This window comes from Bison bison, unplaced genomic scaffold (assembly GCF_000754665.1).
Source record: "Bison bison bison isolate TAMUID 2011002044 unplaced genomic scaffold, Bison_UMD1.0 scf7180017864329, whole genome shotgun sequence".
In the NCBI taxonomy this organism is placed as follows: Eukaryota; Metazoa; Chordata; class Mammalia; order Artiodactyla; family Bovidae; genus Bison; species Bison bison.
The window spans coordinates 2,881,009-2,894,547 of record NW_011494901.1 but is presented as its reverse complement, the minus strand read 5'-3'; the positions used below and the strand labels follow the sequence as shown (position 1 = coordinate 2,894,547).

General features: G+C 39.6%; 1 protein-coding gene across 5 annotated transcripts in view; it reads left to right on the top strand.

The window, feature by feature from the left end:
- ARHGEF28 (Rho guanine nucleotide exchange factor (GEF) 28) overlaps positions 1 to 13,539 on the top strand; it is a 325,034-nt gene that overhangs the window by 45,162 nt on the left and 266,333 nt on the right. For all 5 annotated transcript variants that reach the window (XM_010853539.1, XM_010853541.1, XM_010853540.1 and 2 more), the window contains exon 2: positions 2,687 to 2,730. In XM_010853539.1, the coding sequence (XP_010851841.1) occupies positions 2,687 to 2,730 (44 nt within the window). The remainder of the gene's footprint in view (positions 1 to 2,686; positions 2,731 to 13,539) is intronic.

Here is a 13,539-nt window from a genome sequence, read left to right as displayed (position 1 = left end):
TAGGTGGTACATGGTTGGCAACTTTTTAAAGTACTTTGTTGCGATATAACCAACACCCTTTAATGTGGTAAAGATTTTTATGGTCATTTCCCGTCTTGTTGCAGCAGCGGCTGTAAAGATTTGACCATGTTTAAAGGTCTTATTTCTATAAAATTAACCACACTGACATCCTGGCAAACTGTGCTTTTGGCTTCAGGTTCTTTGTTACGATATCTCACCCGTGAATGACACAGTGAATGGATTTTGCATTTGTGCTTTTTAAACTTCCTATCTGAGAAGTTGCCCCATCAGGGTGGTATTTTGAACATTATTTACTGAAGCAGTAATTCACTCTTCAGAAAATCTTCATATTCTCACCCAAAGTGACTTTTTAAATGTATTTTATCAGACAAAATCTAATACCATCTGTACTTTTCTCTAACTCTATGGCAAGTCTTCCACACAGCTTAATTTGTCCTAATGGGTTTCTTAGAACATTTCATTTTAAAAGTTTCGCTCCTAAAGGAATGTGCTTTAGTTTTTAACTTTGTGTTTTTTGACTCTGTGTTTCAGCCATTTTTTCTTAGCACTGTGCTTACCATAGAGTGCATTCATTTCTTTTACTATTAAGTAGAAATCTTCAAAGAATCTTCTGATTTTATTATCAAGTTCAGTAAAGTTTTATAAAAGATTGGAATTGTGTATGGCATGACTGTTAACAGGTGAAAGAAGACTAGTATTTTGAGACACAGCATACATTTAGTGTGAGAGTCATGGTACATGTGCTGTGGATATACGTTCATTTGAAAGTGAAAGTCGCTCAGTCGTGTCCGACTCTTTGTGATCCCATGGACTATATGGTACATGGAATTCTGTAGACCAGAATACTGGAGTGGGTAGCCTTTCCCTTCTCCAGGGGATCTTCCCAACCCAGGGACCGAACCCAGGTCTCCCACAGTGCAGGCGTATTCTTTACCAGCTGAGCCTCCCAGGGAAGCCCTGCATGTTTTAAATTTTATTTATTTATTTTTGGTTGCACTGGGTCTTTGTTGCTGACTGTGGGCTTTCTCTAGTTGCGTTGTGCGAGCTTCTCATTATGGTGGTTTCTCTTGTGGAGCACAGCTCTAGTCACACGGGCTTCAGTAGTTGTGGCCCTTGGACCCTAGAGCACAGGCTCAGCAGTTGTGGCACAGGGTCTTAGTTGCTGCTCAGCATGTGGAATCTTCTTGGCCCAGGGATCAACCCCTCCCTGCGCTGTCAGGCGAATTCCCATCCACCGTACCACCAGGGAGGTCCTACATTCATATTTTAAATGCCTTCTTGATCATTTTGAATCTTGGGGGCATGTACTTGTCAATGCTCTCAGGTTGGTCATTATTTTTATTTTATAGTGTAGCTGATGAACAATTCCTTTTGGGATTGGGAATCTCAGTTTTATTATTTTTGTGGTTATTTTTATTTTTAATTTGAACTTTCTTCTGGACTCCTTAAACCATTCATCCAATTTATGAGGTTAGTTTCATTAAAAATTGTTAACGATAGCCTGTAAGCCCATTTAAGTGTGTCCACATGAACTGCCACGGGGCCCAAAGTGTTGAAAACGAGGACCAAGGCGGGGCCCAGCTCTCAACCCCTCGGCCTTGTGATGCCCTCTGTCTTCTCTCCAGATGAGTCATGGAAGGTAACTTGTGACCCAGGAAGGTGGCCAGCGCCAGCATGTTTATGAACTATTAGTAAAATGTGAGCTAAATGATTTTATAAAGAAATAAAATAGAAATCTTTGTATTTGTCCTCTGGGTCACGTGTGTCCTCTGGGGATTACTGTACTCAAAATCACAGTTCAGGTGCTCCGTGTCTGCCTTCTTAAGAGACATCCCCAAAGTACTGCAGCTGGTGGTGGCCTGGGGACCAGAGCCAGGCTTGGCCTGGTGAGCAGAACTGTGTCCCAGAGGACGCAGGTGGGTGGGGGGAGAGAGGAGAGGTGATGGGGGCCATGAGTCTCCTTGTCGGCCCTCCTCAGAGTTCACATGCAGCCCACTCTTCACTTTCTTCCCATCTTTAGGTGTCCGTTCAGCTGTGAGCTCTGTGAGGAGTGGATCGTTTCCTGGTCATCTTTGTGCAATGCTGAGCCCATTGAAGGTGTTCAGTGAACCTCATTTAAATAATGCTCCTTTTGTCTAAGCTGCTAGCTGGTTTCTGGGTGCAGATGGGGTGTCTATAGCTAGTGGAGAGGCTGGTTAGCCTGACAGTGGGCTGCCTCCCTCCGGAGAAAGCTTTCAGGTCCTGAGTAACAGGTCCGAGATCTGTCTTGTCACCCATAGCTTCCTGCCCCGTCCAGCCAGGAGTGGATTCTGACCTCAGAGTGGCCTAAGTGATTAACTAAAGCAAAACTTGCCACATGCTTGTGTTGGCCTTTCTTGGCTTTCTGAAATATATTGACAATTTCTGTTTGGGAGCAGTCAGTGGGATAATGTTGGGGGTGATAGATTTTCCTTATTGTAGATATTCATGTGAAAGAAGAAAGGGGGGAAGTTATTTTATACAGAGAGCATCTTATTCCTTTGTTCTTAGTTTTGACTCTGCAGTTTTCCTATCTAGTGGGTATCTCTTCCCTCCATGATGTTAACTGAAAGGCAGGATACAGCTCTACTGGTTGGTCACACGGGGACTCCTCCAATAACTCTCTTGTTTGTTATTTTCATTGCAGATGCGGAAACCATGGAGCTGAACTGCAGCGAAGTACCTCTGTATGTAAGTGCCTAAGCCCTGGGCTGCAGGCCTAAGTGGCTCATTCCTGGACTTGAAAGCCACGGGACCAAAGTGGGAAGAAATGTCTTGGTTACTGTTGAGTTGGGAGTTTTAAAAAAGTCGCACACAGCATTACTGTCTAGTTCAAGTTTTTGCATGGAAACTTTTAAAACTGGTTGACTCCTGGTTCCAAAGTCTAGGTTTTAATGGTATTTTCCTGAGTAACTTTTAACTGTATAACTTCTGGAAGGCAGCTCTGCTCACCACTATGCAACCAATGCTTAACTGTATTAACTTCTGGACTCAAAAATATTCAGTTTATCTCTGTGGATGATTTTTGAACACATTATTATATGATATGCTGATAATAACCAAGAATGCTTTCTGTGTGTATCTTTGGAGGAGAGGGGTTCAATGATAGTTGGTAACATGATATTAAGGTAAAATCATGAAATAGGAATTCAAAGGCAAAAGTACTGGGACATACATAGATAGGTGGTGGTGGGGGTTGTGTGGGCAGAGAAGCCGGTGAGGTTCCTGATCAGATGCACCTTCTGGGCTGACAGAGGATTCTGTTCCTGAAGGCAGTTACTAGGTGTAACAGAAGTGAACCAGTTGTCTCCCCACATAGAAAATGACAGATGATTTTCTCTACCTTCCTTATTTTAGGCATAACGTCTTCTTGGAACCTGTATTGGTGGCGGGTGGGCGTGGGTTGTATGCATTGGAACTGGGCTTTCAGGTAGCCTTTGCATCATCCACTCATGAAATACACCAAGAATATTAAATCTAGAATGATCTAGTATGATCTCAATTTATATATATCCCCAATAGACAAAATATCAAGGAACTGGAACAAATTTAAATAGAATCTTAAATCAATTAAAATATAGTCATTCGTTTCTTCTTACACACACATCACTCCCCAGGCCCTCCCTCTCTCCCCTCCTCCTCCTCCCTTGCTGCGTCCTCCCCTCCCCCTTACACATTCCACTCTATTCTCTGGAGAAAAACAAAATGATAAGATAACTGAATAATGAAAAAGCTGCCTTCTGGGTTACCCAGTGTCTAGAGTGTTCTCTCTAGGTTGTGATTTGGAGGTCATAAAATGATTTATAGATGGTTAGACTTGGCCTAGCCATAATTAAGATTAAGAAAAGAGATTGGTTCAAGGCTACATTAGACCAATTTAGTCCCAAGTTTTTAATTTTTTTGGTAACTTAATCCTCTTTAGCTTTATTCTTTCCACTCTGCTCCCCTACCTCAAACCAAACAGATCTAAAATCCAATCATCATATAAAACTTTGTAGCTTTTTAAAAAATTGAAGTATGTTTGACTGACAGTGTTGGATTAGTTTCTGCCGTACAGCAGTGATTCAGTTATACACACACACACACACAACTATATATATAGTTTTTTCTTTTTTATACTCTTTTCTGTTATGGTTTATTATAGGACACTGAATATAGTTCCCCGTGCTGTACAGCGGGACCCTGTTATTCATCTATTTTATGTGTAGTAGCTTGTATCCCAGCTGGCTCAGTGGTAAAGAATTCAGCTGCTAATGCAGGAGTCATGGGTTCGGTCCCTGGGTGGGGAAGATCCCCTGGAGAAGGGAATGGCAACCCACTCCAGTATGCTTGCCTGGGAAATCCCATGGCAAAGGAACCTGGTGGGCTGCAGTCCATGGGGTCGCGACAGAGTTGGACTCGATTTAGTGACTAAGTGACTAAGCAACAGCAAGAATCTGCTAATCCCAAACTCCTAATGTATCCCTGTTCCACACCCTTTTCCCTTTGGTAGATGTAAGTTTGTTTTCTATGTCTGTGAGTCTGTTTCTGTTTCATAAATAAGTACATTTGTGTCATATTTTAGATTCTATATATAAGTGCTATCATATGGCATGTTTTGTTTTCTTTCTGACTTTATGTAGTACAATAATTTCTAGGTCCATTCATGTTGCTGCAAATGGCATTATTTCATCCTTTTTTTGTGGTTGAGTAATATTCCATTCCATACACACACACCCCACATCTTCTTTATCCATTTATCTGTCGGTGGACATTTAGGGTACTCCCATGTCTTAGCTATTGTAAACAGTGCTGCTATGAACATAGGGGTGCATTGTATCTACTTGAATTAGAGTTTTCTCCAGATAAATGCCCAGGAGTGGGATTACTGGATAATATGGCAAGTCTATTTTTATTTTTTTAAGGAACCTCCATAGTGTGTTTTCTAGGGGCTGCATCAGTTGACATTCTCACCAGCAGTGTAGGAAGGTTCCCTTTTCTCTGCACCCGCCACCCACCCTGACCCCAATCCCAGCCTCCCCAGCATTTGCTGTTTGTAGACTTTTTGATGATGGCCATTCTGACCAGTGTAAGGTGGTACCTCACTGTAGTTTTGATTTGTATTTCTGTAATAATTAATAATGTTAAGCATTTTTTCATGTGCCTATTGGCCATCTGTATGTCGTCTTCAAAGAAATGTCTATTTTGGTCTTCTGCCCATTTTTCATTGGGCTTTTTTTTGTTTGTTTGTTATTGAGTTGTATGAGCTGTTTGTGTATTTTGAAAATTAAGCCCTTGTCAGTTGCATCATTTGAAAATATTTTCTCCCACTCAGTAGGTTGTCTTTTTGTTTTGTTTATGGTTTCTTTTGCTATGAAAAACATTTGAAGTTTGATCAGATCTCATTTGTTTATTTTTGCTTTTATTTCTATTGCCTTGGGAGACTGAGCTATGAGAACATTGCTGTGATTTATGTCAGAGAGTGTTTTGTCTGTGTTCTCTCCTAGGAGTTTTACAGTGTCACATCTTGTATTTAAGTCCTTAAGCCATTTTGAGTTTATTTTTGTGTCTAGTGTGAGGGATTGTTCTACCTTCATTGATTTATATGCAGCTGTCCTGGATAGCTGCATTCCCGGCACCACTAGCTGAGGAGACTGTCTCTTCCTTATTGTATATTCTTGCCCCCTTTGTTGCTGGTTGACTGTGAGTGTGTAAGTTTATTTCTCTGTTCTGTCCCATTGATCCATATGTCTTTTTTGGTGTGTGCCAGTACCGACTGCTCTGTTTACTGGAGCTTTGTATTATTGTCTGATGTCTGGGAGGATTATGCCTCCAGCTTTCAAAACCTCGTAGTTGATCAACATTTTGGTATATTTCGAACCTAGACTACCAGATTAAGACCAGATTTGGGAAGAGTCAATATGCATTGCTTAAGGAGAGAAGACACTTAAACAGACCAACGGAGAGCAAAAAAGTTTTTTAATTATCAAATAATATAAACTAATTAGAAAAAAAACAAAAAAATACAGAAAGTGTTAAGAAAATAAGCCACTCATAATCTCATCCTCTATAGATGGTTTAAAACAGGGATCCCCAGCCCCTGGGCCACAGACTGGTACTGGTCTGTGGCCTGTTAGAAACTGGGCCATACAGCAGGAGGTGAGTGGCGGGTGAGCAAGCAAAGCTTCGTCTGTATTTACAGCTGCTCCCCATCGCTTGCATTGTCACCTGCCCCACCTCGTGCCAGATCATTGGTGATATTAGATTCTTATAGGGGTGCGAACCCTACTGTAAGCTGTACATATGAGAGATGTAGGTTGTGTGCTTCTGATGAGACTCTAAAGTCTGATGACCTGAGGCGGAGTGGAGGCACTTGAATCCTCCCGAAACCATTCTGCACCTCCAGTCCAGGGAAAACTTGTTCTTCATGAAACCATTCCCAGTGCCAAAATGGCTGGGGAATGATGGTGTGAAACGTTATTGTTATTTATCAGTTTAAAGGTGTAATTTTCTCATTTTACATCTCTGAAATTGAGAGACTCTCCCTTCAGTGTTTATCCTGGTGGGTGTCATGATGGAGCTGTCAATACCTGCTCATGTGTGACCCGAAACGTTATTGTTATTGATCAGTTTAAACGTGTAATTTTCTCATTTTACATCTCTGAAATTGAGAGACTCTCCCTTCAGTGTTTATCCTGGCGGGTGTCATGATGGAGCTGTCAATACCTGCTCATGTGTGACCCGAAACGTTATTGTTATTGATCAGTTTAAACGTGTAATTTTCTCATTTTACATCTCTGAAATTGAGAGACTCTCCCTTCAGTGTTTATCCTGGCGGGTGTCATGATGGAGCTGTCAATACCTGCTCATGTGTGACCCGAAACGTTATTGTTATTGATCAGTTTAAACGTGTAATTTTCTCATTTTACATCTCTGAAATTGAGAGACTCTCCCTTCAGTGTTTATCCTGGCGGGTGTCATGATGGAGCTGTCAATACCTGCGCATGTGTGACCTTGGTCACAATGGTTCACACTGTTGTCATTTTAAATTACATATGTGCCTTTCTGGTTCTATATGAATTAATTGCTTTCAAAATGATTTCACTGTGATTTGGCATTAAAAAGTCAAAGTTACTGTGTGTATAGAAAGACATGGAAAGAGCAACATGATAATGTGGTAAAGTCTATAAATTTCGATGAGCTCTTTTAAAAGTATAAAACTCACAAAAACTTGGCAGTTTTTCTCCTAGTGGAATATAAAATGCATATTATAACTGGTATCTCAGATGAAATACACTGTATTTAGCATAACTGAAACGTGCCTTTCCACTTGATGTTTTGTGTCAGTATCTTTGTGGATTGACCTAAACCAATCTTCCCGTTTGACCTCATGCAGTAAGCAGTCAGTGGGGAAGTATTATAATGAAAACACGTTTTAAATCAAATTTCATCAGATGAGTAACACATAGGCAAAGCAGACACAAGCTAGGCTATTATTTGTTTTTGTATCTTGGGGCAGGCTTCCTCTGTGACCTTCTGTCTTCAGATGTTTCGTAAATATTCACTTCTGTTTTCTCCTAGTTTACGGCAATCTGGTTATAAACCCATAATATTTTATTCATATTTATTATGTTATATATATTTATTTTAAAATATGCACAAAAATCAACACCATTTTTAGTCCTGTTATGTATAATGATGTTGAAATTTTGGTGTATTTTTTCCCGAGTTTTATCTATAAATTTGTGTTGAATTTTATTGAAGGTTCTTTTGGCATTTATTTACATGATGTGTTTTCTCATGTGACTGATACACTGAATCTTGGAATTTTGATTCTTTCCAGTGTATTCCCAGTGATTCTGTCTAGTTGTCATGACTAGTTCTTTTGGAAAAACAAGATAACTCTAAGTGTGGTTAAGAGAGAACCCAAACAAAACTAGAAATTATGAAGAGTCCTTAACCTATTGAGATGATTTGCTGTTGTCGTTCAGTCCCTCAGCTGTGTCCGACTCTTTGAGACCCCACGGACTGCAGCACACCATGCTTCCAGGTCGTTCACCATCACCCGGAGTTGGCTCAAAATCATGTCCATTGAGTCAGTGATGCCATCCAACCATCTCATCCTCTCCTTCTCCTCCTGCCTTCAGTCTTTCCCAGCATCAGGGTCTTTTCCAATGAGTTGTCTCTTTGCATCAGGTGACCAAAGTATTGGAGCTTCAACATCAGTCCTTCCAATAAATATTCAGGACTGATTTCCTTTAGGATAGGCTGGTTGGATCTCCTTGCAGTCCAAGGGACTCTCAAGAGTCTTCTCCAACACCACAGTTCAAAGCATCAATTCTTTGGTGCTCAGCCTTCTTTATGGTCCAGCTCTCACATCCATACATGACTACTGGAAAAATCATAGCTTTGACTAGACGGACTTTTGTTGGCAAAGTAATGTCTCTGCTTTTTAATATGCTGTCTAGGTTGGTCATAGCTTTTCTTCAAGAAGTGATCATCTTTTAATTTCATGGCTGCAGTCACCATCTGCAGTGATTTTGGAGCCTAAGAAAATAAAGCTGCCACTGTTTCCATTGTTTCCCCATCTATTTGCCATGAAGTGATGGGACCGGATACCATGATCTTTGTTTTTTGACTGTTGAGTTTTAAGCCAGGTTTTTCACCCTCCTCTTTCACCTTCATCAAGAGGCTCTTTAATTCCTCTTTGCTTTCTGCCATTAGAATGGTATTGTCTGCATATCTGAGGTTATTGATATTTCTCCTGGCAATCTTGATTCCAGTTTCTGCTTCATCCAGCCCGGCATTACACATGATGTACTCTGCATATGAGTTAAATAAGTAGCGTGACAATATATAGCTTTGACATACTCCTTTCCCAGTTTTGAACCAGTCCATTCTATGTCTGGTTCTAACTGTTGTTTCTTGATCTTGATTATAAAAAATATTAAGCATAATTGTACGCTAATACACTGGAAAAATCATTTAAGACAGGCTTTAGAAACATAAATTGTGAGATTTACCTCAAGAAGAATTAAATCACATAATGGGGCAATAATCATGGAGAAAAAAAAATAGCAATTATTCCCCAACTTCTGTCCATCCTTCACAAAAGGATACTTCATTCAAGTGGGTCCTATAAGTGATTTCTTTTTGGTTCCTTTGATTATAACCTGTTTTGATTTATTTCTTACAAAACTTTTATAGTTAAAATGTTTTTCCATTTTTATTTTTGGGTCACCATAGAGAATCCTTCCTAAAGATGGTAGATTCTTTATACCTATAGAAAAAAAAAAAAATCTATGGATGTAAGTCTTTCCCTGCCCCCTGCCCCATATATTTTGTTTGAATCCATGAAAACTTTCAACTTCTTTTTAAGGTTTTATCCTTTGGTCTTTCAGCATTGTCTTCACCTTCTAGAACAGCTGATATTCTATGGCTGGACTGTTCTAACTCTTCTGTCCTTTAAAAATTTTTTTTTTAGTCTGATTTCTGCCAGCATGTTTTCTTTTCTATTTTACTTTAGTGTTCTGTACTAATAAGTTTTATTTCCTGCTTGCCAGAACAGTTTTGGGCCATTTGTTTTCAGTTTCTATGCAGTACTTTCGTATCTTGGCATGGTATATTTCTTCTTAAACCCACCTAGTTTTATTGTGAGCACAAAGCAAGAACTTAATCTTTTTTTCTCTATCTTCCAGGAATCTGTTTCAGAGGGAGGGAAGTATAGTCTCTGATTATGTGTTTATCTGATCATGTGCTTTAAATGTTTTCCTTTATTTTTGGGGGTCAAACTTTTTTCTCCTTGGCAAGCATTTGTGTTTGCTTATCTTTAGGAATGGGACAGTCTCAGTACTGGGAATGCAGAAATATTCCTGAACTCAGCCTTAGACTTACCCTAATTTTTAAATGAACCATGGAGGTCCGTTGAGTTGTTATTGCAGGAACAGAGAAACACTGCAGCATAATAAGATTACAGAAGAAGATGGAGTTGGCAGGACTGATAGCCAAGAGTTTATAATATTGATTTGCAAACCTTAGGGATATAAGCATTACAAATCCAATTTTCAGCCTCTAGCAGCTTCCTGCATCTGTATTTTGAGGGGAACTAAAGGAAGCAGTTCTGAAAGGCCAGGCGTTTGTTCCCCGTAGAAAAGCAGAGGCATGCCATCTGGTTTGAAGTCCAGGCTTAATTTTCAGATAGAATGGTAACATGGTTTTAGGAGGAGATGTTTTAAGCTAGCAAAGAGCTGTAGTGAAGAAACTAATGAGAAATGGGAAAGCCTGGAAAAGTGTAAATTACAATGATTATAACTGATCTGAGATACTTATTTTCTAGCTTAATGCTATTTAATGGACACCACTTGGGAACTTACATTCTATATTTGAAGTCATAAAGTTATTTTTTATTTTTAGTTGGTTTTTGTTTATTTTCTAGTCTGTATGTAAAAAGAGGAACTGCTGCAAGTACAGCTTAAAAAGAGATTTTGCTTACTGAGTATCAGATTGAATTTTGAAAGAGAAAACGTTTGTACATTCACAAGAAAGATTGTATGTTTTTGCTGAATTTAAAAAAAAATTGTATAGTTGATTTGCAATGTGTGTTAGTTTTACATGTGCAGCATAGTGATTTAGTTTTTTTTTTTTTTTTTTTTTACAGATTATATTCCATTGTAGGTTATTTTTGATTACTTTAAAAATTGAGTTTTCTCTAAATTTTTGTTGACTAAGAAAGGTTGTAAAATACACATATGGCTTCCCTGGTGACTCAATGGTAAAGAATCCATCTGCTAATGCAGGAGTTGTGGGTTCGATCCCTGGGTCAGGAGGATACCCTGGACAAGGAAATGGCAAACCACTCCAGTATTCTTTCCTGGGAAATCTCATGGACAGAGGAGCTTGGTGGGCTGCAGTCCATGGGGTCTCAGAAAGTCAGACACAACTCAGCAACTGAACAGCAGCAGCATAAAGTACATGTTGTTATGCACTTCATCCAAGAACTTCCTTTTCCACATTAATTACATTTTTATTTTTATATAAAGTGTAATTAGCATTCATCTTTACAAAAATATCAGTTCAGTGCTGTAAACAAAATAGAAGAGCTTTTCCTTGAGAAATTGATTTCCAAAGGTTTTTTTCTCAATAAAATGGCTTTATTTCAAGGATTATTTAAATCACACTTGCTTATTATAAAAAAAGAATAAGAAATTACCAAGAAGAAAATAGAGATCACTTCAAATTCCACCTTTGGATGAATTTTCATTAGTATTTTGATGACAGTCCTTTCAGAAATTTGTGGGCATGCACATACACACACACAGTGGATGAAAGAAATGATGTAAAAAGCTGTTTATGTTATCTTGCACAGATCCCCATTATTCTCTCCCCGTTTCCATACCTCCACTTCTGTCTCACAGGTAACTCTTATTGAAACCTATTGCAGTCATTCTCAACGGCATTAGCCTCCTTGGGAAACTTGTTGGAAATACAAGTTCTGAGACCTTACTGCAAACCTACTGAATTAGACACTCTGGGTGTGGGGGCCTAGCTATCACCTTCAGGTGATTCTGATGTCTGCTAATGTTTGAGAATCATTGACTTAGTGTGTTCATTTCTACATTTCTCTGTTCTCATACAACCCTACACGTCCGTAAATATAGACACAGGTTTTAGTAAAATCATTTAACAAGTCTGAATCAGGGAATTCTCTGATGGTCCAGTGGTTAAGACCCTGTTCTTTCAATGCAGAAGATGCAGGTTCAATTCCTGGTTGGGGAGCTGAGATCCTACAAGCTGAGTGATAAATGGCCCAAAAAAGAATCTGGATCATATTTATATAAACTTCTATATCTGTTCTAAGCCAGCATTACTTTGTGGAAATCTTTGCAAGTCATCAGGTGTAGCTCTAATTCATTCTGTTTAATAAATGTTTGTTTGGGTTAGGCCCTTTCTCTGTGGATCAGTATTTACTAGACATCGTTGTCCATAGTCCTTATTTATGCATACTTTCATTTTTATGGGATAGATTCCCAGAAGTGGAATTGTTGAATGAAGAATATTACATACTTCAATTATTTCTTTGCAAATGAGGTGTAAGAGTTCACATTTTATTTAGCAACTTTCAGATATACTTAATATCTAGTTCTTTAGCCCTAACAATTGTGGTAATTATGAAGTTGGGGGTTATAAATTCATTTTCACTGTGCAAAGAAGGGTAGCATGTTAAATTTTGTAAAAGTTCAAAGAAGTTCCCTTGTTTTAATCTTTGTTTTAGGGAGAGGCATGGTGCTTCGTTTCTGCTGTTTCTCAGATTCTGGCTAATATGAACATCTAATCCATGGAGACTTTTATAACATCTGCAAAGGGTGTGTCTGTTGAACTTTGTGTGTGGGCTCTTGCTCTCTTCCACCTTTTAGAAGTGTTAATGGTAGCGATTGACTGAGGAGAGTAATCATTTTTTTTCTCCTGCTGCTGCAGATTATACAACCATTTGGACAACAGAGTTTTAGCTTCAGGAGATTGTTGCCAGTTGGATCTAAGTGGCTTCCCTCTTCCCTTAGCCTTTTATGGTCATTATTCTTTTATTTTGAGTCTCAGTATCCTGTTGAATTAGGTCCCAAGTATGTTGGTTGCTGTTGGGCCCACTGTGTGTAATTGAAGGTGTAATCTAGTGTTTGGTGATCTAATCAGTGCTGTAAGTAGCTGAGCTGAACCTCCTCCATTCAACCTCTTCTATCTCTGGGGCTTGGTGAAGTGTCCTTGAATTCCTTAGCTGAGCACACTCTCCCAGGCCCCAGCCTTCTGGAGTGGGACCCCAGGACAGGGCCCAGGGAGGCCATTTCCTAAGGAGGCTGTAAGTGACTTGGTCGCTTTGTTCTGTGCTCACCTGGTGGACACCTCCTTCCTGACTCCCACAGATTCCTTCTGGCTTCTGGTTCCTGTTGAAGGAAATCCTGTCCTCCAGATGCTGCCCCCTCTCTGCCTGTAGCTCCCCCGATGGGCCTCCTGTGATCAGTCCCTCTTGACCATCAGCTTGGAATCTTGGTATGTGAAGGCACCTTTGAGATCTTTGCCTTAGCCACTCGCACTTTGCAGATGAGGAAATCCAGGCTCTGAGAGGGAGAATCACTTATTTGACTATGTTAACTCAGCTGGTTTGACACTCAGGATCTGTAAATGATGTATTGGAAGCCATAACGTTTTTTTTCTTTTTTTTTGCTCAGAAAGTTTGTTGGTGGCAGATCCACAATAAGCCTGGGAGTTTTGCATCTTCACTAGCTAATCAAAATGACCTTGCCACTGCACTGTTACTACAACTTCATGTCCCCATTGGCCAGGTCCTCATTTTGTCCTTCACCACCCTGAGGTCTCTCTTTGAGCTTTAGGACATTGAAGAATGATGTAACTTCTTGGACTTTCAATTAAAGTATCTCTTTTTTCCCCTCACATTTTTTTTTTTATCCTGCTAAAGGATGCTGCTTGTCACTAGGCAACCCCTGACCCTCTAAAGCTCATTTGCTCACA